This window comes from Odocoileus virginianus, chromosome 31 (genome assembly GCF_023699985.2).
Source record: "Odocoileus virginianus isolate 20LAN1187 ecotype Illinois chromosome 31, Ovbor_1.2, whole genome shotgun sequence".
Taxonomy (NCBI): Eukaryota; Metazoa; Chordata; class Mammalia; order Artiodactyla; family Cervidae; genus Odocoileus; species Odocoileus virginianus.
Window position 1 is genome coordinate 29904701 of NC_069704.1, and position 26672 is coordinate 29931372.

The following is a 26672-nucleotide window of genomic DNA, read 5'->3' on the forward strand; positions in this document are numbered from 1 at the left end:
GCTGGCTTACCACCAAGAGACTTGGGTCAAGCCCCAGCTTTATCACTGGCTGGTTTCAAGATGCTGTGTACCTTTCTGACCTCCATCTCTCCTCTTTCAGAAGAAGATAAAAGTTCTCTTTGAAAAATTCTCTTTCACAATGAGAAAACAGAAAGAGAAATTAAGGAAACAATACCATTCACCATTGCAACAAAAAGAATAAAATACTTAGGAGTATATCTACCTAAAGAAACAAAAGACCTATACATAGAAAACTATAAAACACTGATGAAAGAAATCAAAGAGGACACAAGCAGATGGAGAAATATACCGTGTTCATGGATTGGAAGAATCAATATCGTCAAAATGGCTATAATACCCAAAGTAATCTATAGATTCAATGCAATCCCTATCAAACTACCAACAGTATTTTTCACAGAACTAGAACAAATAATTTCACAATTTGTATGGAAATACAAAAAACCTCGAATAGCCAAAGTAATCCTGAGAAAGAAGAATGGAACTGGAGGAATCAATCTGCCTGACTTCAGACTCTACTACAAAGCCACAGTCATCAAGACAGTATGGTACTGGCACAAAGACAGAAATATAGATCAATGGAACAGAATAGAAAGCCCAGAGATAAATCCACGAACCTATGGTCACCTTATCTTCGACAAAGGAGGCAAGGATATACAATGGAAAAAAGATAACCTCTTTAACAAGTGGTGCTGGGAAAACTGGTCAACCACCTGTAAAAGAATGAAACTAGAACACTTTCTAACACCATACACAAAAATAAACTCAAAATGGATTAAAGATCTAAATGTAAGACCAGAAACTATCAAACTCCTAGAGGAGAACATAGGCAAAACACTCTCCGACATAAATCACAGCAGGATCCTCTATGACCCACATCCCAGAATTTCAGAAATAAAAGCAAAAATAAACAAATGGGACCTAATGAAACTTAAAAGCTTTTGCACAACAAAGGAAACTATAAGCAAGGTGAAAAGACAGCCCTCAGATTGGGAGAAAATAATAGCAAACGAAGCAACAGACAAAGGATTAATCTCAAAAATATACAAGCAACTCCTCCAGCTCAACTCCAGAAAAATAAATGACCCAATCAAAAAATGGGCCAAAGAACTCAACAGACATTTCTCCAAGGAAGACATACAGATGGCTAACAAACACATGAAAAGATGCTCAACATCACTCATTATCAGAGAAATGCAAATCAAAACCACAATGAGGTACCATTATACGCCAGTCAGGATGGCTGCTATCCAAAAGTCTACAAGCAATAAATGCTGGAGAGGGTGTGGAGAAAAGGGAACCCTCTTACACTGTTGGTGGGAATGCAAACTAGTACAGCCACTATGGAAAACAGTGTGGAGATTTCTTAAAAAGCTGGAAATAGAACTGCCATATGACCCAGCAATCCCACTTCTAGGCATACACACCAAGGAAACCAGATCTGAAAGAGACACGTGCACCCCAATGTTCATCGCAGCACTGTTTATAATAGCCAGGACATGGAAGCAACCCAGATGCCCATCAGCAGACGAATGGATGAGGAAGCTGTGGTACATATACACCATGGAATATTACTCAGCCATTAAAAAGAATTCATTTGAATCAGTTCTAATGAGATGGATGAAACTGGAGCCCATTATACAGAGCGAAGTAAGCCAGAAAGATAAAGACCATTACAGTATACTAACACATATATATGGACTTTAGAAAGATGATAATGATAACCCTATATGCAAAACAGAAAAAGAGACTCAGATGTATAGAACAGACTTGTGGACTCTGGGAGAAGGCGAGGGTGGGATGTTTCAAAAGAACAGCATTGAAACATGTATATTATCTAGGGTGAAACAGATAACCAGCTCAGGTTGGGTACATGAGACAAGTGCTCGGGCCTGGTGCACTGAGAAGACCCAGAGGGATGGGGTGGAGAGGGAGGTGGGAGGGGGGACTGGGATGGGGAATACATGTAAATCCATGGCTAATTCATTTCAATGTATAACAAAAACTACTGTAATGATGTAAAGTAATTAGCCTCCAACTAATAAAAATAAAAAAAAAAATAAATAAAAAACTAAAAAAAAAAAAAAGAATCTGCAAAAAAAAAAAAAAAGAAAAATTCTCTTTCAAAAAAATTTTATAGAGCCTCTTCATTGTTTCATAAAACATAATGTGAAAGTGCTGTGCCATAAGGAAGCAAAATTTTCCACCCCCAAAAGTGTCTCCATGGCATGAAAATTCATTTAGGCTGATTATTTTTAAGGCTCAAAAGACTCAGGAAGAACCTTTAATCTACCCCCCAGTTGCCTAAAACAATGTGGATAGTGAGACCTTGTTTCCAGAAGGGAGCTATTACTATCAATATTATAGTATGAAACTAGGCTTGTAGACTGGCAGGAACTTAGCAGAGTCTGTTAGAATTGCACTCTATATCCACAGGGTCCAGGGAACATTTATTTACCAAACATTTGCTTTTCCATCTCCATGTGAATTGCCTTCCTCACCTTTGAAGTCAGTCCCAAGCCAAGTCCAACATCCTCTTTTGTCTTTAGCTGATGATGAGGGCTTTAGACATTTTGGCAAGTTACAATTTTCCTGGGTCTCTCCCATGTAAACATATTACTAAACCTTTTTTTTTTTAATCCTGTTAATTTGTCTCATATCAATCTAATTATTAGAAGAGCCTGAAGAACTTAAAAGGGTAGAGGAAAATTTCTTTCTCCCTGACAGTACTTTAAAAGATATAAAATCTCATATAATTACAACTTATTTTTTACCTTGAAAATTTTTTTTTTTTCAGGAACTTCTTGATGGTCCAGTAGTTAGGGCTCCATGATTTCATTCCTGGAGACCCAGGTTAAAATCCCTGGTTGGTGAACTAAGATCCTACAAGCCACATGGCTTCAGTTCATTTCAGTTCAGTTCAGTTGCTCAGTCGTGTCCGATTCTTTGCAACCCCATGAATTGCAGCACGCCAGGCCTCCCTGTCCATCACAAACTCCTGAAGTTTACTCAAACTCATGCCCATCGAGTCGGTGATGCCATCCAGCCATCTCCTCCAGTGTCGTCCCCTTCTCCTGCCCCCAATCCCTCCCAGCATCAGGGTCTTTTCCAATGAGTCAACTCTTCGCATGAGGTGGCCAAAGTACTGGAGTTTCAGCTTCAGCATCAGTCCTTCCAATGAACACCCAGGACTGATCTCCTTTAGGATGAACTGGTTGGACCTCCTTGCAGTCCAAGGGACTCTTAAGAGTCTTCTCCAACACAGTTCAAAAGGATCAATTCTTCGGCGCTCAGCTTTCGTCACAGTCCAACTCTCACATCCATACATGACCACTGGAAAAACTATAGCCTTGAACAGATGGACCTTTGTTGGCAAAGTAATGTCTCTGCTTTTTAATATGCTATCTAGGTTGGTCATAACTTTCCTTCCAAGGAGTAAGCGTCTTTTAATTTCATGGCTGCAGTCAACATCTGCAGTGATTTTTGAGCCCCCCAAAATAAAGTCTAACACTGTTTCTACTGTCTCCCCATCTATTTCTCATGAGGTGATGGGACCAGATGCCATGATCTTCGTTTTCTGAATGTTGAGCTTTAAGTCAACTTTTTCACTCTCCTCTTTCACTTTCATCAAGAGGCTTTTCAGTTCCTCTTCACTTTCTGCCATAAGGGTTCTGTCATCTGCATTTCTGAGGTTATTGATATTTCTCCCGGCAATCTTGATTCCAGCTTGTTCTTCTTCCAGCCCAGCGTTTCTCATGATGTACTCTGCATATCAGTTAAATAAGCAGGGTGACAATATACAGCCTTAACGTACTCCTTTTCCTATTTGGATCCAGCCTGTTGTTCCATGTCCAGTTCTAACTGTTGCTTCCTGACCTGCATACAGGTTTCTCAAGAAGCAGGTCAGGTGGTCTGGTATTCCCATCTCTTTCAGAATTTCCCACAGTTTATTGTGATCCACACAGTCAAAGGCTTTGGCATAGTCAATAAAGCAGAAATAGATGTTTTTCTGGAACTCTCTTGCTTTTTCGATCATCCAGCGGATATTGGCAATTTGATCTCTGGTTCCTCTGCCTTTTCTAAAACCAGCTTGAACATCTGGAACTTCTCAGTTCACGTATTGCTGAAGCCTGGCTTGGAGAATTTTGAGCATTACTTTACTAGTGTGTGAGATGAGTGCAATTGTGCGGTAGTTTGAGCATTCTTTGGGATTGCCTTTCTTAGGGATTGGAATGAAAACTGACCTTTTCCAGTCCTGTGGCCACTGCTGAGTTTTCCAGATTTGCTGGCATATGGCTTGGCCCCCTCCTTTTTTTTTTCAAGAGTTACTCATCATAATGGACATGCTTCCAATGTGTGTATAATATTCAAGCTCAATATCATTCTCTTTCCTATGAACATAATCAGCAAATCGGTCTTCCTAACTTTAAATGTGTTATCTTTCACTTCCATCAATTTCCAGTTCTCTGGAATTTTCTGCTCAGGAGGAAATCTCTATGTAGTATTTCTGGACCTGTCTTTTTGTTGCAGGAAGGGAGATCCCTTGCATGGTCCAAGAGTGGGTTCTTGTCTAACACTCAGAAGTGAATTGTCTGAGGAGACACAAATGCTGACAGAGCAAGAGACTTTATGGGAAGGGCTGCCCCGGTGATGAGCAAGAGAGTGAGGGAACCCAGGACGGCTCTGCCACATGGCTCCCAGTCTCAGTCTTGGGTTTTATGGGGATGGGATTAATTTCCTGGTCGTCTCTGGCCGATCATTCTGACTTTGGGTCCTTCCTACTGGTGCACACATGGCTCAGTCAAGATGTATTCCATCAAGGAAGATTTTGAGAGGGTGACGGACATGTGGTATCTCCTTTTGACCTTTTCCCAACTCTTCCAGTTGGTGGTGGCTTGTTAGTTCTGTGTTCCTAACTTCCTGGCTTAAGTAACTCATGAAGAGGTTACTATCGTGCCTGACCAACCTGGGTGGTTTCAGTCAGTGTTTCCCCTAACATTTTAGCCAAAACTCAGTGGTGTCTAGAGAGAGCACAGCCTCTAGCTGAATATCTGTGGCAGCTACTCTGGTAAACAGATGGGAGAAAATCGAATGACAGAAGCAGTAAGGCCAACAATTTTTCATTTGATCCTTGCATAGGAAGCACCACAGTCTCTGGGTATGGTGATCTTTGGGAAGCAAGTTTGGAGCCTCAGCTTGTCACATATGTCATACTTATTTGCTCAGTGTGTGAAACTGAAGCTAGCTGGATCTGTTGCTCTGAAAATAGTTCATTCAGATCTGCCCACTCACTTTTCCTTCAAAGCTCCTTTCACATTTGCCATCCATAATGATGCTAAGGTGTAGAACCAGAGCCCTAGTGTTGCTGCAAACATTCCCCCCTTCCCACTGCTTCTAAAGTGTATGCAGTATGGTCAGAATCTTAGACAACAGTGGAAAAAGAACTGAGCAAGCCCAGGGGCCATGTGCCCGCCTCTCCTTCCGCCATCGAATCAGCTCCTTACAGTGAGGGCAGGAAGTTCACTCTCCTTTTTTCCAAATTCATAAGATTTGATTCCTTGCTTTTTTGAGCATAAGAAAGTAGGGGAGGACAAGCCCTTCAAGGGATCCTTGGAAAAGCAGGTTGTGAAATCCAGTCTCATCTGCAGCTCTCCCCTTCCATCAAGAACATTTGCTGCTTCTTTCTTGGATGCCTGCCTCATCTTGTCTCACTGAATTCCCACTTCCATGCACACTGTTATCACTGTTAGCTAACAAGAGAGGCTTCCTCATGAAAATGTCCAGATTTGTAGACTTGGGCCCTGGGGGTGTGAACAGGGAGGGGCAGGGCCTTGAAGGGGCAGCTGCCTGGGTTGATTCCAGTTCTGCTTGATGTTGGGTGAATTATCTAATCACTCAAGCTCTGAAGTTTTTCATCTGGATGATGGAGACCATAAAGATACCTATCTCGGAGTGCTGTTGTGTATGTAAAATGAGATATTGCACAAAATCAGAGCTCAATGACCTTGGTCATTATGATCGTTAAGGAGCATGGCTGATGATTTTTAAGAGAGGCTGTGATTTTAGCACCTTGGCATGCTGTTCTTGGCAGGATAGAGACAACTACGTTCAGGAAATGGAGAAGTCCAAGAATGGCCTTTGCAATGGCTCAGCTAGACCCAGGCAATAACATGCCAACTCGTTTTCTCCAGCTCCCTCTACTGCAGCTTGGAAATCTGGGAACCGCACTTCCTTCCATGGTTCAAGTAGATCTGATGTGCAGTTCGGTTCAGTTCAGTCGCTCAGTTGTGCCTGACTCTTCGCAGCCCCATGGACTGCAGCACACCAAGCACCCCTGTCCATCACCAACTCCCAGAGCTTGCTCAGACTCATGTCCATCGAGTCGGTTATGCCGCCTCTGGCAAAGGGCTCTCTCCAGAGACAGTAATGTTTCTCCTCTTTTTTGCAGACCTCAGAGGATGAGCCTTCTGAAAAGGATGCCCTGCAGCCAGGCCGCAACATTGTGGCCGCTGGCTATGCGCTCTACGGAAGTGCAACTTTAGTGGCTCTGTCCACGGGGCAAGGAGTGGACCTCTTCATGCTGGACCCAGTAGGTACCTGGTGATGAAATGAGTCTTTGTGCTTTCATTCCTGTCCCCTGGGATAATTTACTGGTTATTCCTAATACTTGCTTTGGGGGCCAGAGAGTCTAGTTTGGGGGACCAACAGCATCATCTAAAAACATTAAGATCTCTGTTCATGGGAGGGTACTTGAGGGGTTCTACGTGGTCAAATGTATCACTTAGGACCTGTTTGTAAAGAATTTATTATCAAAAAAATATATTCAGCTTCTGTGGTTTGTGGAACTACAGTGACTTAAGAATCTCAATGCTGCCAATTTCCAGACAGAAACAGCTTCTTTTTATTTGTTTGTTTGTTTTTGGCCGCTTTGTGCAACATGCAGGGTCTTAGTTCCCTGACCAGGGATCCAAATGGTGACCCTACATTGGAAAGGTAGAATCTTAACCTCTGAACCACCAAGGAAGTCCCAAACATGGATTCTTTACAGTAGGACCATCTGGTAGGGTTTTCTGTGATAATGGTTATGCTCTGTAATCTGTGCTGTCTGGTATGGTGGCCACTAGCCTTTTGTGACCACTGAACATTTGCAGTGAGTTAGTGTGACTGAGAAACTGGGTTTTTACATTTTATTTAATTTTAATTAATTTAAATAGCTACACATATATGTATACGTATAGATGTATAGAATAGACTTGTGGACTCTGGGAGAAGGCGAGGGTGGGATGTTTCAAGAGAACAGCATCGAAACATGTATATTATCTAGGGTGAAACAGATCACCAGCCCAGGTTGGGTGCATGAGACAAGTGCTCGGGCCTGGTGCACTGGGAAGACCCAGAGGGATCGGGTGGAGAGGGAGGTGGGAGGGGGGACCGGGATGGGGAATACATGTAACTCCATGGCTAATTCATTTCAGTGTATGACAAAACCACTGCAATGATGTAAAGTAATTAGCCTCCAACTAATAAAAATAAATGGAAAAAAAAGAAAAAAATAAAAAATAAAAAAAAAATAGAAAGAAAAAAAAAATAGCTACACGTGACTACTGGACTACTGGTACCCCATTGGACACCAGTTTGGAGGATGTCCTCTAATATACATGTTCTTCCCGAAAGGAGTCGTCACTGGTAGAAAGCTGTTTTATCAGAAACTGTGTTATTCTCCACACTTTCCACAATGATAAAATAGCAGTAGCAGAAGAGGAAGAAGCACAACCTCTGGGTAGATGAAAAATATAACACAGTGCTGATTGGAAGAAGTAATTGAATAAAGACACAGAGTTCAAAAACAAAGATTGAGCCTTCATGGCAAATGTACACTAAAAATGTTTAGGGGATCAACTGTTCTTAAAATTTTTCATGTCAATGGAAAATACTAAAAACAATAAATAAATTTACTACATATACGTTTACTTGCTAACTATGAAACTCTTTTGTAATGCTATGATCAAGCTAATTCATCATTTCACAGAAGCGAGGTGTCTATTCTGAAAATAAATGATTTTGGGGGGCCTCTAGAATGAAATGGCAACCCACTCCAGTATTCTTGCCTGGAAAATCCCAGAGACGGGGGAGCCTGGTGGTCTGCCGTCTATGGGGTCACACAGAGTCGGACACGACTGAAGCGACTTAGCAGCAGCAGCAGCAGCAGCTAGAATGAAAGATTCATTTCAGTTCAGTTCAGTCTCTCAGTCGTGTCTGACTCTTTGCGACCCATGAACTGCAGCATGCCAGGCCTCCCTGTCCATCAACAACTCCTGGAGCTTACTCAAGCTCATGTCCATATAGTTGGTGATAGTTGGTGATGCTATCCAACTACCTCATTCTCTGTTGTCCCCTTCTCTCCCGCCCTCAATCTTTCCCAGCATCAGGGTCTTTTCCAAAGAGTCAGGTCTTCACATCAGCTGGCCAAAGTATTGGAGTACAGCTTCAGCATCAGTCCCTCCAATGAACACCTAGGACTGATCTCCTTTAGGATGGACTGGTTGGATCTCCTTGCAGTCCAAGGGACTCTCAAGAGTCTTCTCCAACACCACAGTTCAAAAGCATCAATTCTTAGGTGCTCAGCTTTCTTTATAGTCCAACTCTCATATCCATACGTGACTACTGGAAAAACCATAGTTTTGACTAGATGGACCTTTGTTGGCAAAGTAATGTCTCTGCTTTGTAATATGCTGTCTAGGTTGGTCATAGCTTTTCATCCAATGAGCAAGCATCTTTTAATTTCATGGCTGCAGTCAGCATCTGCAGTGATTTTGGAGCCCCCCCAAAGTAAAATCTCACTGATTCCATTGTTTCCCCATCTATTTGCCATGAAGTGATGGGACCAGATGCCATGATCTTAGTTTTCTGAATGTTGAGTTTTAAGCCAACTGTTTCACTCTCCTCTTTCACTTTCATTAAGAGGCTCTTTAGTTCACACTGCTTATTTAACTTATATGCAGAGTACAGCATGAGAAATGCTTGGCTGGATGAAGCACAAGCTGGAATCAAGATTGCTGGGAGAAATATCAATAACCTCAGATATGAAGATGACACCATCCTTATGGCAGAAAGTGAAGAAGAACTAAAGAGCCTCTTGATGAAAGAATGAAAGATTAATTTTAATAAACGTGTAAAATCTAAAAAAAAAAACATGTTCAGGAGAAATTTTTGACAATACGTGTAACTTAAAGAATTTCTCTTTTAAATGCTGGAGACTTTGCCTATCACTTGTGAACTCCTTTGACAAATATAATCAGGTCTTGTGAAAACTCAGATAATTTTTGTCAAAGCCCATTTCAAAGTTTCCAGTATTCCATGAATCAAAAGCAGGTGTTCAGTATTTCAATTTAATTTGAAATTACAGATGTTTATTGAGAACTTCCAGATGTTCAAGCTGGTTTTAGGAAAGGTAGAGGAACCAGAGATCAAATTGCCAACACCCTGCTGGATCATCGAAAAAGCAAGAGAGTTCCAGAAAAACATCTATTTTTGCTTTATTGACTATGTCAAAGCCTTTGACTGTGTAGATCACAATAAACTGTGGAGAATTCTGAAAGAGATGGAAAGACCAGACCACCTGACCTGCCTCTTGAGAAATCTGTATGTAGGTTAGGAAGGAACAGTTAGAACTGGACATGGAACAACAGACTGGTACCAAATAGGAAAAGGAGTACATCAAGACTGTATATTGTCACCCTGCTTATTTAACTTATATGCAAGTACATCATGCAAAATGTGGGGCTGGATGAAGCACAAGCTGGAATCAAGGTTGTTGGGAGAAATATCAATAACCTCAGATATGCAGAAGACACCACCCTCATGGCAGAAAGCCAAGGGGAACTAAAGAGCTTCTTGATGAAAGTGAAAGAGGAGAGTGAAAAAGGTGGCTTAAAAAACTAAGATCATGGCATCTGGTCCCATCACTTCATGGCAAATAGATGGGGAAACAGTGGAAACAGTGGCTAACTTTATTTTTGGGGGCTCCAAAATCATTGCAGATGTTGACTGCAGCCATGAAATTAAAAGACGCTTACTCCTTGGAAGAAAAGTTATGACCAACCTAGACAGCATGTTAAAAAGTAGAGCCATTACTTTGCCAACAAAAGGTCCATCTAGTCAAGCCTATGGTTCTTCCAGTAGTCACGTATGGATGTGAGAGTTGGACTATAAAGAAAGCTGAGCACTGAAGAATTGATGCTTTTGAACTGTGGTGTTGGAGAAGACTCTTGAGAGTCACTTGGACTGTAAGGAGATCCAACCAGTCCATCCTAAAGGAGATCAGTCCTGAGTGTTCATTGGAAGGACTGATGTTGAAGCTGAAACTCCAATACTTTGGCCACCTCATGTGAAGAGCTAAGTCATTGGAAGAGACCCTGATGTTGGGAAAGATTGAAAGCAAGAGGAGAAGGGGACAACAGAGGATGAGATGGTTGGATGGCATCACTGACTCAATGGACATGAGTTTGAGTGGATCCCAGGAGTTGATGATGGACAGGGAGGCCTGACATGCTGCAGTCTGTGGGGTCACAAAGAGTTGGACATGACTGAGCAACTGAACTGATTGAGCATCCAGTGAGTCCTCAGATACCATTCTAGGCAGTGGAGGGAGATAACACACTGGTCAAACAGAAATTGTCTGTCAGGAGTTTACATGCTGATGCATGCGAGAGCACACAGCTCTGGTGATGGTGCCTGTGGGTGTATCACATAGTTCGCTAATGTGCACTGAGGCTCAAGGTCTAGTGAATGTCAACTCTGTCTGCCATCTTGGACCTATTTGGTTCTAGTCAGTTTATTCTGTGTCCTCGTATTATGTCATTCTTTTAAAGACTGTGCCCTGTCCACTTACCTACTGTATCAATTGTCACATGCTCCCTGCTGAGCTCTGTTTATTAGCCTGAAAACCTACAAAGGATACTTGAACAAGGACCCTCTGTATGAAGCTTAGGACCTGTCTGAGAGGTTGAAACAGCATATGGCACTTGTTACAGGTAGAAAACCGTGGAGGGTGGCCTGCACGTTATTCAGGCAGGGCCTCACAAGACAGAGTTCCTTGATGGGGCAACCAGAGCCTCCCTAATCTGTGAGTTTGCAGGGCTGGTAATTTGATTTTGTCAGAGCACAAATTTTGTTCATGTACAGAGGGATTACCTCACTTAACCAAACCCTCAACTGTGGTCTAAGCCACAATGAGAGGTATTTGTTTACATATGACAGATATAATTTCCGAATGGCAGGGATATGGTGCCTGATCATCAGGTGCCCTCTTGTCCAAGTTGTGGAAGGCTATTTGTATGCATGGTGGGTGCTAGTGATCACAGTCAGAACAAAGGTATATATTTTCCAGGTTGGAGTAAGACTCCACAACCATCTTCATCCCACAATAGAGAACAACTCGCCAGGGGCCTGAGTGTCCACATTCCCAGCCCTGGGGTGGATAAACAAGTGAAGACATTATTTAGACAACAGTTATGTATCTGTCTTGATCTTTGTGGTGCTCGAGAATACCGTTGAGAGTCCCTTGGACAGCAAAGAGACCAAACCAGTCAATCCTAAAGAAATCAACTATAAATATTCATTGGAAGGACTGATGCTGAAGCTGAAGCTTCAATACTTTGGCCCCCTGATGCGAAGAGCTGACTCATTGAAAAAGACCCTGATGCTGAGAAAGACAGATGGCAGGAAGAGAAGGGGATGACAGAGGATGAGATGGTTGGATGGCATCAACGACTCAATGGACATGAGTTTAAGCAGGCTCCGGGAGATGGTGATGGACAGGGAAACCTGGTGTGCTGCAGTCCATGGGGTCGCAAAGCGTCAAACACGACTGAGTGACTGAACTAAAAGAGTCAAGGATCTTGGCTTAACTAAGTAAAGGGTGTTATTGCATTACCGGGAAAGCTGAGGCCCCAGGTTAGAGATAGGCAGGTCTAGGAGACAGGATTCCCAGGACCAGTCCCACAGCACTGCCCCTGGTCTGGACACCACCCATGATGCTGTATCTCTCACTCAGGTTTCAAATGCCAGGGAGGAGTAATTATTTTGCCAAGCTAAGTCAGATACTTGACCTTGGGCTAGGGGAGGTCCAGCTTAGAGTCTTTCTAGACTGGCGTCCATTAGGAAGAGTTAATTATTCAAAGGAAGTTCAGGTGCTTTTAAAAAGTGAAACTCCACGCTGGGCTACTCCAAAGCAACAAATGTTTAGAGCAGGTTATTAAAATTCATGATCCAGAGACTGTCAAGAACTTCCCTAAGAAGCTGGGTTTACTAAGCTTGGGAGAAGGCATTCTAGAAGAATCGTGAGGCCTTGTGTTGAGAGGGTGTTGTTCAGTTCAGTTGCTCAATTGTGTCCAGCTCTTTGTGACCCCATGGACTGCAGCATGCCAAGCCTCCTGTCCATCACCAACTCCAAGAGCTTGCTCAAACTCATGTCCATTGAGTTGGTGATGCCATTCAACTGTCTCATTCAGCTGAGAGAGGAGGTTGGCATGGTCTTATTATATATAGAACATGGGCTTTTGCTTGATGATTCTAAGGAAGGTTTGAAAAAGAGAGGGTCAATTCTGGATTGGGTATTGTCTAGATGTAGGTGCAATTAATGATTTTGTATCTCAGTTTTTATCTAGGAGGTGAGAAGGTTAAAGTGAGGGTGAAGATTCATTGGTAAAAAAGTAGTCAGTACTCACATTTCACGGAAGAGAAGCGTGTTTGGTTATTTTTGCGGTTGAGTATCCTTGTCATTGTCTTAATTCAGACACGGTCAGCGTAGCCTTGTCTCTCTCTCAGAGTGTTGTCAATGTTCATTAGGAATCTTCTAGCTGTGAGCTGTCATCTTAGGGGATTTTTCCTTTCTCAGTCTTCAAGGTTTAATCAGAACTGATTAGATTTTCAGGTCTTGATTTCCTTCCTAGTGATTTAGTGAGACATCGAGCCTTTCAAAGTGAATTTGCAGCTAGCTAATTGCCATCCTAGAGATGAGACCACCAGTTCTCAGGTAAAGAGATACCAGAGGGATGCCCTGCAGAAAGGGACCAGGTGGCTATAGGGAGACTGGGCACTTTCCTTAGTAATTCTGAGGATGAAAATAAATTTTATCAATGATTCTTCATGCCAAGTGAATACAGTTTCTGATTGAAGGGATTTCCTCTTTACCCTGTATAAGAATACTTGTGGTACAAGGAACTTTGCTCTTTTTTGTTCTTTTTTTTTGCTGTGAAGTGCAGCTTTCAGGATCCCCACCAGGGATCAAACCCATGCCCCCTGCATTGGAAACATGGAGTCTTAACCACTGGACCACTAGGGAAGTCCCTAGGGATGCAAGGAAATTTGAATGGCTTCCAAGATTGATCATTAAGATAAAATAACTGGACCACAAACTAGTGGTCTAATTACATCCCCACTTTCATGACAAATCCCATCTGTGTAACTTCTTCCTCTTATTGTTGATGGCCCAAATCTTCCTGAAAACGTTAAGGATTAACTGAGGATGAGAACTTGAGGGGATAAATACAGCTAGGTTCTTTACAAATGAGTAGTCTAGCTACAGTGAGAGTTACAAGGGAAATTTTCCTTCTTATTCCTTTGAATTATTTTATTTTTTGTTATATTACAGCTTGTGCTACCTGTGCAGGCTCCACATTGTCCCTGTTCTTTGTAAGTCTCATAAAAACATCGCTGGACAGGCTACAAGAGGACCTCGCTACCCCCTGGGTCTTTCCAGCAGGTCCACCTCAGTTATTCTCTGGTTATTGGAGTGTGTGCTATTGACTTCTGTTTCCTGATATCTCTCTTCTTCCTGGTATTTCCCTTCACCTTTCTAGGCTCTTGGTGAATTTGTCTTGGTGGAAAAAGATGTCAAGATTAAAAAGAAAGGAAAGATTTATAGCCTCAACGAGGGCTATGCCAAGTATTTTGATGCTGCCACCACAGAGTATGTGCAGAAAAAGAAGTTTCCTGAGGTGAGTGAAGAAAGCCGGAAGCGGAAGCAGGGAGAAGACTGTCTCAGTGGGTTCCTGTTTGGGAAATGGCTGTGGGGGGCTGGCTGAAAGAGGTTGTTGCCCCTGTTTGTGGCTTTGGCCAGTGTGAGCATGGCGGACTCTGACTTTCTTCATTAGCAATCAGTATCTTTCTTTGACAGCTAAGATTTACCTACTAAAGGTATTACTCTCTAGATTAGTTTATCAGGAGAAATTGTCTATGAAGAAGGCAGAGACCAATTTTTCAAAATCCAGAGTTTTAGGTCAGAGCATCTCTCATCTTTTGCTGAGCTACCATGTTTATAGATTCTGGTCACTCGGTTATATTTAAGTGAAGGTCCCTTTCATGTGGTCTAACATCAGGACATGGTGTTTACTCCAAGTTTTAGAAAGGTCTTTGGCTCTAAGGGTGAACACCGAGTCCTGGACTTCATGTGGCTATTAATACAGCCCAAACAATCCAATAAGTATGCCTGCCATACAAAAAGCCCTATTAAGACAAATGTGGGAGGGAGTCACAGTGTTTCCAGGTCAAGAGTGTGAAGTCTGACCCACACTGGAAGGGACTGGAAGGACAGTGGTGTGAGGTGCTAGCCTGGCTGTCCCTGGAAGCGCTTCACAAGCTCTAGGCAGAAAGTGCTCAGGATTCCATGGAGTCCAGAGCACTCGGTCAGCAGGGTGCTGGACATAACTCTGCTGCCTCAGACTGAAGCTGTAGAGAGTTTTCTTCTTTCTCTCTTGTTTGTTCTTGGAGCAAAAATCCTAGAAGTGCGGTTTCCAGTATCTCTCCTTTGTCATCACACACAAACCCATCCGCTTTATCGTCTGAACCACCAGGAAAGCCCCTTAGGTGTCTTAAGGGCAGAAGTAATAGGATATGGATTGTGAGGTTGATAAAGTCAAAATTATTTATTTACAACTTCCCAGTCTTGGCGATAATTTCACAATGGTTCCCATTCTAAGGTAAAACGTACCTCTTCTAGAACCCATAAAGGAAGATACTTATTTTACCACTGGAAAACCAAACTCTTAGGCACACACACACACACAAAACAAAAAACAAAACCACAAATCCGTTTGAAGGAGAAGTTTCAAACTGAGAACCAAAGGAGTCATCCATGTTTGACCAACCACAGGTGAAGAGTCTGACTACACGAGGACCCAAATCCAAGGATGAACACCCAAACAGAAAACCAGTCAAAGGGCACACTCATGCAAGTCATGAGAGAAACAGGCATGTCCAGTTAACAAATTGGAAGATGCTAATAAAAAAGAAATGCAAATTAAAATACAACATCATTTTCACATTTGAGATTTGCACAGATTCAACAGATGTATAGTGCTCAGTGGTGTGGGAAAATAAGTACTCTTATAAATATTAAAGGAAACTTAAATGTCCCCCCTCACCTCCCAACCTTTCTGGGTGGGGCAATCTGACAGTATGATTTCCAATATTAAATATTCATATCTTTGGACTCAGTTAATCCTAAATTTTCCCCAGAAACTGATCCTAAAAAAACAATTGATCAAATAAAAACAGAGATAAATAAACAAGGATATGTCACTGCAGCATTGTTTTGTAACAACAACGAAGGAACAACTGAAGTATCCAATAGGAATGGTTGGTTGTGGCATTCACAATATTCTAGTAAAGTGTTGTGCCACACAGCTATTCATCTATTAGAAATTTAAGTCCTGCTTTATATATTGGTAGTGAGACATGTCCACAAGATACGCAGTCAACAAAATGGATTACACCATTAAATACATGTGAATATATTTCTGCACACACATATGTATATATAGGATGTGTGTATGCATAAAATGTCTTCAAAATGTGCCATCTTGTTAATAGTGGTTTCTAGAAGTTAATATTATGGAGTTCATGACTTTCTCTAATGTAGGAATATGTGCAACATGTCACTGAAAAGAGATCATTGTAACTCTTTCTAGAAATTATTACAAAAACCATTGTCATTTGCAGAGGCAATCAAAGAGTATACAACCAAGAAAATTGAAGGGGAAAAAGCATATCAAGTAGTTAATTAATAAAAATACTATATTCTTTTTCTGGATTTTATGGTGTTTAGTATAGTAAGAGTCAGCTTTTAAAGATGTGTAATATGTTGTGATTTCTTCTTCCTTATTTTAAATAATAAGTGTTTACTCTTACACTTAAAAAAGGAAAGAAAATAGACTATTCTGTTTTGAAAAGAAGTCCCTTTGCTGTCCTGTGGTTTTGCCCCGGGAAGCCCATCTCCAGGGTGTGCAGGCAGTGTCCCTTCCACTCCTCATTCTTCCAGAGGCCAGTGCTTTCTGGCAGGGTCTTTGTGTTCTGGCTGCTCCACTTCCACATGCTGCACCCCAAGGAGGTGGGAAGTGGACCAGCACTTTTCTACACCATCCACCATTGTGGAAAGAGCAGTCCTTCTTTGCTATTTCTGTCTCTTACCAGTGGCAGTTTCTCCTATTAGCCATGATAATCATAGCTAGTGTGTACTGTGTCTGTTCCAAGGGCTTATCATGTACTAACGCATTCAATTCTCCAACAGATTACAAGATAAGTATTAATACCACAACCTTCATTTTACAAATAAGGGAACTGAGGCCCAGAACAGTCAAGTAATGTTAAGGAGTGCGAGCTCTTACTGCTTGCCACATGACAAGCCAATAAATCAAGAGATGAGTTGTTGGGGCAAAGAATAGGAACTTTATTAGGAAAGTCAGCAGATCAAGAAGATAGCGGACTAGTGTCCCAAAGAACCATCTTGCCTGAGTTAGAATTCAGGCCTCTTTTATACTAAAAAGGGAGAGGATGTGGTTGGTTGTTGCAAACTTTTTGGTGTCAGAATCCTTTGTCCTTGCAGTTGCCCAGGTAGGTCAGGATGTGATGCTCCTGTAAACCTCCAACAAGACAAATGTTATTCTCTGTTCTGTAACTTTTTATTTCTCTCTCTGTGTGTTAGTTGCTCAGTCGTGTCTGACTCTGCAACCCCATGAGCTATAGCCCCCCCAAACTCCTCTGTTCATGGAGTTCTCCAGGCAAGAATACTCAAGTAGGTTGCCATTCCATTCTCCAGGGAATCTTCCCGACCCAAGGATTACTTCTAAAGCTAAGAGCCATGAGAATGGGCTATCCTGTATATTTCAAGTTAGAGGCAACATTTTTTTTTAATGTCCATCAATCACAAATACATTCTTTGTTAATTATTCACTTAGCTGCATTGGGTATTAGTTGCAGCACTCAGGGTCTTCATTGCATTAAATGAGATCTTTAGTTGTGGTGCATGGACTCTCTAGTTGTGGTGTGCAGGCTTGATTGTACCTCTGCATGTGGGATCTTAGTTTCCTGACCAGGGATTGAACCCGTGTCCTCTGCATTGCAAGGCAAATTTTTAACCACTGGACCACCAGGGAAATCCCCAAGATGCAGCATTCTTGTGTTAAAAGCAATAGAATACAAAAGTTGAAGTAAAAACAAACAACAACAACAAAAAACAGAGGCAGTATGGAATCAGAGTTGTTCTTCCCTATTCAGTAACTTGTCTAAGGTAACCTTTAACTGAGAAGGCCAAGATTAAAATCTAGGCCTTCTGTTGTGCAACAGAGCTTTAGAATAGTTTTCATCTTGCAAAACTGAAATTCTATAGCCATTGAACAACAATTCACCATTTTCTCCTTCCCCCCGCCCCCATCCCTAGGAACCATATTCTACTTTGTGTTTCTATATATTTGACTACTTTAGATACCTCATATAAGGGAAATAATGTATTTGCCTTTTTTTGACTGGCTTATTTCACTTAGCACAATGTCCTCAAGTTTCACCCATGTTGTGATGCTTAAAGCTCAGCTTCTCTGTACACTAGTGCCGACTTGAACCTTGGAGACAGAATTTGGGGTGAAGTAGAAAAGAATAGTTTTATTGCCTTTCCAGCAAAGGGGGACACAGAAGGCTTATACCCTCAAAATCATGTGTCCCCTCTTGGGAAAGATAGTGAGAAGTTTTTTAGCAATTGTCCAAAGAGGACGTGATCAGCATGCGGACTTTCTTCTGATGGGTTGCTGGTGAGCTGAGCTGGAATCAGCATCATCAACCTTCAGGTCCAACTGGTCTGGGGTCTATGTGCTTGTGGGCGGCATACCGTCATTAATTGTTATCTTCTCCCACCTGGAGGGGGTTTCAGTATCTGCAAAATAGTTCACAGATATTGTTGTGTGTATCCTTTGATGGGGAAAACAGGACCTTGTCCCAAGGCTGCTCTTGACTGTTTCTCCTTAATCTCCCATCCCTTTTCTGATTAACAGCTGCTTGAATCTGCCCCTTGTAACTCAGGGAAGGTTATGAAGGCTGAATGAAAGCTGCTTCCTATAATCAAAGAAATGGGGGACACAGAAAGTCTTTGTGCCCAGGTACCCCAAAGGGCCCTGCTTGATATCAGTTGAGCAAGTGACAAGATTTTTTTTTTTTCAAAGTCCAAATAATATCCTACTGTGTGTATACACTACATTTTCCTTATCCATCCATCCATCAATGGACACTTAGGCTGCTTCCACTTCTTGGCTATTGTGAATAATGCTTCAGTGAACATGGATTTGCAGATATCTCTTTGAGATTCTATTTCCAATTCTTTTGGATAAATACCCAGAAGTGGAAAGAAAGTTTTCATTTTTTGAAAGTTTTTCTTTCCTTTCATTCCCTCTTTAACCCTCTTTGCTCCAATATCAGCCCTTTGTAATCCTCTTTTACAAAATCCAGCATCATGTTTCCACCTTATGTTACTTGACTTCTCTGTGGCATTTAGGGTTGTTTACTTTTCCCTTTCAGCTTCTCTGGTGGCTCAGTGGTAAAGAATCTATCTGTTAATGCAGGAGAAACAGGTTCAATCCCTGGGTCTGGAAGATCCCCAAGAGAAAGAAATGGCAACCCACTCCAGTATTCTTGCCTGGGAAATCCCGTGGACAGAGGAGCCTGGCAGGCTATAGTCCATGGGATTGCAAAAGAGTTGGACACAATTTGGTGGCTAAACAACAACAACAGCAACCCCATCCTTCATGAAACTCGTCTTCTTTAGCCTGTGTCTGGTTTTCCATCCATCTTCCTAACCATCTTCTTATTTTATTAGTTCCCATACCTCTGCCTATGCTTTGGTCTTGGTACATATAGGACTCTATTCCCAACAAACCTTTTGGCTCACACTTGTCCCCCCAGGGTGATCTCATCCAGTCTCTTCTGATAGGATTCAGATCTGCTTGCTCCTCCAGACACTGAGAACTCCACATATCCAACTCTGACCCTCCTATTCCCTAGCCCCCACCACTCTACACACACACACACACACACACACACACACACACACACTCACACACACACACACACCCCATCTTCCAAGTTTACTACTCTCTGGTTTTCTTCTCTGGACCTATACTGCCTCTACCATCATATTCATTCCCAACAAATTTTGGGGAATCCAGAGAATTACCTCTTCCTCGTGCCCATGACTAATCATTTACTGGGCGTTACCAACTCTATTTCCTAAATATTCCTCAAAAAGTGAAAGAAGTCACTCAGTTGTGTCTGACTCTTTGCGACCCCATGGACTGTAGCTGCTGTCTATGGGGATCTCCAGGCAAGAATACTGGAGTGAGTTTCCATTTCCTTCTCCAGGGGATCTTTCCAACCCAGGGATTGAACCTGGGTCTCCTGAATTGCAGGCAGATTCTTTAACCTCTGAGCTACTCAAGTTAGTCCATTTTCTTCATCTCCATTTCAGAGCTGCATTCTTTTACCTATTGAGAAGTCTCTTAATTGGCATCTGAAGATGTTTTGTATACTTAATATCATTATGTAAATAAAATGGAGGAGGCAAAATCTTCCATGTAACTTTTAACATACAACCTGAATAGTGCTTTCAAGACATCTCATGTGTATGCACTTCAGAAAGTATTTCCCCAGCAGCTACTTTTTGCCCCACACCAGGCTGAACTCAGGGAATGATGCCAAGATCAAGCAGAGTGTGTTTTCCCCAAGGGTGTCACACACTGATGGAGGGGTTTGGCATATAAATGCTTATAAAATCAATGCATTTTATAGTGGCCGATGCCACACAAAGCATTGGATATTTGCTCTGAAAATTTTTAGTGTTTCCTTGTACTGTTAGAGAATTATTAGATTAGACACAGAAATCTCACATGGGTCACTGAATAAGGGAAAAGCAAACCTGCTTGAAGGAGCCCTTTCATCAGATAGTCATGCCTTACTGATATGCCCTTACTTAAGGGAACTCATGAACTTCGATTTATTTCTTTCAGAGCAGATCTTCTTTTCATTACAAGACTAATGAAATTGACATTTACATGGAAGCTGTTTTATTTCTTTGAATAATTTCTAAAGGTATTTAAAATAATTTTACCAGTGGGTAAGCACTGCTTACACTAAGTGTAAAAGTTGTCATGCTTCAAGGGGATCTGGTTTTCAAGAAGCTAAAAAGTGTTCTGAACTGTGGGGGCCAAGGAGAAGATTCAAAGAGGAGCCCAACAGTTGGTGTTTGTCTATACTTCTTTTTTCAGTGTTGTTTTTTTTTTTTTTTCTCATTAGCTTCTGTCTTAGGACACATATTGTCTCTCACTTTAAGCAGTCCAACATTTAATGAGTCCAATTACTAGTTGAAGTTTGGGGACTCCTAATGAATGGAGTGGTCAGCTACATAATAATTTCAATTCCTAAGCTAGTGGGTAGAGGAAAGAGGACCTGGAATGCAGAGCTCACACCCACTGGGTGTGTCACCTGAAGCAAGTGCTGACTGATTGCTAAACCCATTGCATCTTGCCTCTCCCCTCTCCATCCTCCAGGACGGCAGCGCTCCCTATGGGGCCAGGTACGTGGGCTCCATGGTGGCTGATGTGCACCGCACCCTTGTCTATGGAGGGATCTTTCTGTACCCAGCGAACCAGAAAAGTCCAAAGGGCAAGGTAACTCTCCTCTGTCCACTGGCTGAATCTGCTCAGGGAAGCCGGTCACAATTCCCTTTCTCGTCATGCCTGCTTTTGGCTACCATCTGTCTGTGAGCGGGCAGGTGGAGGAGAAACGAAGTATATGTCCCATTAATAGAGTTCTAAGGTTGTGGTAGAAGGTCTGGAGAAGGAGGCTGAAGTTGTTGGTGACTGTCACTGGCCTTCACTTCTGCGGATCTCACGCTTCTCAATTCGCTGTGAATCAGCTGTGTTCATCCCCCACTTTCCACATGCTGTGTCTGTCTTTTTGCTTCATTACCAGCTGATTTTGGATCATAGATCCTTTTGACAACTTAATGAAACTTATGAAACTTACATGAAACTTATTACATGTAAACATACACATTACATATGTTGTCAAGGGGTTCACAATAACTTGAGGTCGACCCAAGAATTTCCTAGAGAGTTCCCAGAAGTTCAGGCTAAGATTTTCTGAACTACCTGTAAAGGTAGCTCTGGGAAGATCTCACTGCAACTTTGTGAAACCAAACCTAAAATACTTGTGTTATCAAGTGGGAGTCCTATGATCCAATGCGTCTATCTTGAATAGACCCTGCTATGGAAAGATGTCTGATTTTTAGCCAGTCACAGAATCATAGGTAAGAAGACAAATTCAAATAAATGTCTGCATATTCTCTGACACGCTAACAATTAGCCACACGTATATGCATCTCTCAGTGTGGGTGATCCAATCTGAATTATTGGAATGCCAGATTCAAAGCCATGATAAAGTCTAACACAGCAAGTGAAACCAGAGAGAAGATTTTTAACATGCTGGTTGGTGTATCAAGCATTTCTCTTCCTGTGACAGTTTAGCTCTTGTATATTAGCTTGTTGGACAGATAAATCTAGGGAGCAGAACAGTGTTAAGAAGTATTACATGCAATCAAGTAGAAGATGTGGAAATTCTTAAATAGAACCACATTTGCCATCTACTCAGTTCTAACAAGGAGAACATTAAGACTAATTACTACTAGCTATCTGAAGTGACTTAGCATTAATATTAAGATGATTTAAAATTAGTCAGAAAATATCTACATATAATTACAAAAATATTTCCATAAGATATATAATTGCATATATAGATCTACATTCACAGTATCATATTCAAAGTACCATTGATTTCTTTTTTAAAATTTTATTTCGAGGATAATTGCTTTACAGTGTTGTGTTGGTTTCTGCCATATGACAACGTGAATCAGTCTTAAGTATACATATATCCCCTCTCTCTTGGATCTCCCTCCCACTCCCCACCTCATCCCATCCCAACATAGCACCAGTTTGAGCTCTCTGTGTTACAGAGAAACTTAGCATTATCTATTTTACATATGGTGATATATATGTTTCAATGCTACTTTCTCAATTTATCCCACCCTCTCCTTCCCCTGCCGTGTCCACAAGTCTGTTTTCTGTGTCTGTGTCTCTATTCCTGCCCTGCAAATAGGTTCATCAGTACCAGTTTTCTAGGTTCCATATATATGTGCTAATATATGATATTTGTTTTTCTCTTTCTGACTTACTTCAGTCTCTATAACAAGCTCCAGGTACCACTGATTTCTGATGTCCATGTTTTAGCTCTCATGGTCTCTGTGACCATGTTTCTGTGAGTGGGTGGGTGGTGGGGTGTGACTGCTTCTCCTCCTATTGTCTCTGTAGAGCAATGTAGATTTTAATTGTGGGGAAGAAAGTAGATCACATAGCCTGTAGGTAAAGGCACCATGAAGATCTGGACACTGTGTGTTAAAATAAGTTTATTAAAATCAGTTTACTACAACAATATCTTAAGGTCAGAACAAAACTTGGTTCCAAGGTAAGTTTTATGTAGGTATCCATGTCCTTATCTATCTATCTAAGTTTTTGTTTATAGTATCTGAATTAACATGGTACAAATAAAAGCATCCTATTCTGTTTCCCCAAAATGGAAATAAATATCCCCTACAGTTTTAACTTACTTTCTGCCAGTGCCTAGCTCTCCAATTCAGATTGGAAATAGTTTGTTCCTCTCTTTGAAATAACAGTAATCTAAAAATCAGCACAAGATGTAACTATGAAGAAAAGAATGGGAAGAAGTTGTGCAGAGCTGGATCAATCACACTGAAAGCTGATTATAGAAAAGGAAGTTTAAGTTACAGATTTCATACCTACGAGGGAAGGAAGGAGAGGATAGTGTGATACAGAGTCAGAGCATGCAGCAAGAGTGTCACCTGAATCTAAGTGACGTGTGTGTGTGTGTGTGTGTGTGTGTGTGTGTGTGTGTGTGTGTCTGCTGTGGGTCAGAGGATTAGGAAGAAGTCAAAACAGAATGACAGAAAAAGACCCAGAAAGGACATTCAATCAGCCCATTTCAATGCAACTCACCATATACTAACTGGACACAGGATTGACACCTAGTCGCCCCATAGTGCCTTTTAGAAGGACATTTCTTTCTCAGAACAGGCACTGGATCCATGTGCTCAGCTTGGCAAAAAATGATACAGCTGATTTCCCCCCATTTCTGCCCTCCCCTGGGAGCCCTTGTGCGGCGTACACCGTAGCCTTGTTGGACACTGCCTACATGTCAGGCAGTACTAGGAATGAAGATGCCACAAAGACCAACCTTAAGAGATGCCTCCCCTGCCCTCAAGGGAGGGCGTCCAAGGAGTAAGGCAGATGGTAAACAAAGCTCAGAGTCAGGATTATCACGAAAGGGAAAGTACAGGATGCTGTGGGAGAGCAAGCAACAAGAGACTAGGCAACTCAGTCTAAGGGGTCAAAAGAAAAGGTCATCTAAACACCAGCAAACTCTTCAGCCAAGTTGACACTTGAGCTGTTCCTTCCCATGATCCCAGACACTGTGGTTGTCCTGAGAGACCACCCAGCACTCTCTAGGTGACCCTCCGACCCCATCCAAGCTTGACTCTATTGGCCTTAAGGTCTCCTTAATGTAGAGGCTCCTAACCTGGACTCAGAATCACTTTGCCTCATTGACGAACCAGTGAGAAGTGAATATTAAGATCTCATACTCCCAAGTCTCTCATAAGCACAAAGGTTAGGAGACAGGTAGCTATCGATCAGAGGTGTCCCCAGAGGCATATGTGATCAGCATCAGCTGGGGCACCCAGCCTTGTGGAGAGTGTGGGTCTCTGGCAGCCGGCTCCCCTGAGTTGTGCAAATGTACTCGCACTATTGAGACAGAGGTTCAGCAGTTGGAATTCCTCCTGGAGCTTCAGGCGCATGGTTTGGGGATCTTGGCAACTTGGAACACTTGTCCACCTGACTCTGTTTCTCTGCAGCTCCGGCTTCTGTATGAGTGCAATCCCGTGGCCTACATCATCGAGCAGGCAGGAGGCCTGGCGACCACCGGCACCCAACCCGTGCTGGACGTGAAGCCTGAAGCCATTCACCAACGAGTCCCCCTCATTCTAGGGTCCCCGGAAGATGTACAGGAATATCTCACCTGTGTACAGAAAAATCAGGCAGGCAGGTAGTGGGTCTGACCCACAAGCCCTCTTCTCTTTGTATGTGCTTTGTTAGGGACCCTAGATGAAGTGAATGCCGGTGATGAGAAACAGAAGGTAAATCCGCCGAATCATGTGCAGAAGGGTAGCAGCCCACTGCTCACGACAGATCTAGAAGCCAGAGGCGAGTCTGTGCCCAGTGTAAAGGGCTGAAAATAAAACTCACACGTGAAAACAGCAACTGTGATTTGTCTTCTGTCATGAACAGTGGTAAATAGGGTTGTTATTTATCTGCCCAAGTAATCAGCAGCTATCCCTTGTGGGCAGAAAGTACAGAGGTGAATTAAGAATTTGTCTTGGCTGAAAATCTGAACCTAATGTCTTAATCCTATAGTGATTAATTTCCTTTCTTATAAAGTAGATACATATATTTACTATATATACTCATTTTATATATACTTATATTTAATGTATATAAGTGTATCCATTATAGATATTTAAATGGCTGACTTAATTTCTTAAAAGTTTTTGTCTTATTGTGGATAGGCTTTGAATTATAAATCTCATGGCTATTAAATTGTAAAATTTTGGATCAAGCAAACAAAGATACATCAGGAAAAATTCAACTTATTTTTAGGAGCGAAGATTTGGATGACCAATAACTACTTGAATGGAAAAATGTGGTCACCTGTTGACAAAGTCACATACTAACTGGAGTTAATATTTAAAAATTAATACCTAGTTTTCTCAGCCTTGTGACTTTTCCTTTTTAATTTTTTGGGAAAATAATCCATTCTAGATCCTAACCAGAGTACATTGGTTAATGACTTCATTTGTCCAAACTGTGTTATGATTGGAATGGGTGGAATGCATCAGAAATCTGTTTACTTTTCCAAGAGTTGCTATATATGTATATAGACCTGGAGGCCAAAAATGCCTAGTGAAATATTCACAAACAAATCCAGAAATATAAATCAAAGATACATCAGGACAAAGTCAAGCTTAACTCCAAAATTCAAGAATGATTCAATATTAGAAAACCCATTAAAGAATGCATTAGATTAAGGCAAAAGGCAATAGTGGGGAAGTGGGGGCTTGGAGAAACCATGAGAGGAAAATTCCTTCACTTCGCTTTGGACAAGGTGGTTCATACAGCCTAGAGGTGGATTTCAATTTGGATATAATTCAGGACTCAACAGTGTTCCTCAGTCCACCTCTGCTTGGCAGCAGTAAGAGAAGCAGTAAAATTTAAGCATAATCAAAAAGTTTTCATCTCCCCCCACAAAACACAGAAATTTTCTTTCTCTAGGAAAAATTCTGATGATAAGCAATGGGCTATTAATGCTTTATTATACAGTTCATCTGAAACTTATATCTGAACGATTCAAACTGAAGTCTTCACTTCTTAGGAATAAATTGATATGGTGCATTTATAACACATGATTTCAAAACCTCCCAGCCAGGAGGAAAGTTTTTCTGGAAGCAAAGCTGAATGATAGCACCTTCAATCATGATTCCTATTGCTCTGATGAATATGGTAGGTGCTCAGGGAAAGATTCATTCACTATCCTTCTTTAAGCTGAGACTGTTTGTCCCTGCACATCAAATCTAAAAACAGGAATCTAGCAAAGAGCATGGGACTCTCATTCAATTCTTAGTGGCTACATATCAAAGATTTGAGGGTATCAGTCAACGGTGCCTGGGTAGCCAGTGCTTTCATAAGCAGGGTCTGGAAAGACCATCAGAAAGAGGTTGTGCCTTCTGGCCTAAGTGATCTGAGAATCCCTTTTCTCTTGGTTTCTCATTCCCTCCTGAATACCTTCACAGTTTAGATGCTTGTGTCCAATTCAGGAGAAGCCCAGTTGTTCTTTCCATTTTCTAGCAGCCTCCAAAATACACTCTCCAGGTGTGGCCCTACTTGAGGAAAGTGGGACCATTCACTGGTTTCCTTTGTAATTTATACAAATGAATTTCGCAGGAGCAGACCCATTAACACATCAAAAAGAGAAAAGACATTTTAATAGGTGCTCTTTAAAAATAAAAAGAAAACATACTGTTTCAAATCAGTGGGTAAAGAAATGACTGGTGTTTGAATAATTAGCTCGTCATTTAAGGGGGGAAAAACCCAAAACCTGGATCCGCAAACGTGTTGCAGATGGATTCAAAAATTAAACATAAAAAGGCATCT

General features: G+C 41.7%; 1 protein-coding gene across 1 annotated transcript in view; it reads left to right on the top strand.

Annotated features, from left to right (window-relative positions):
- The window catches only part of FBP2 (fructose-bisphosphatase 2), a 45955-nt gene extending 21230 nt beyond the window's left edge, over positions 1-24725 (top strand). The window contains exons 4-7 of the mRNA XM_070459523.1: positions 6467-6607; positions 13881-14018; positions 20886-21005; positions 24320-24725. Of these exons, the coding sequence (XP_070315624.1) occupies positions 6467-6607; positions 13881-14018; positions 20886-21005; positions 24320-24514 (594 nt within the window). The 3' untranslated portion in view covers positions 24515-24725. The remainder of the gene's footprint in view (positions 1-6466; positions 6608-13880; positions 14019-20885; positions 21006-24319) is intronic.
- Positions 24726-26672: the final 1947 nt, after the last annotated feature.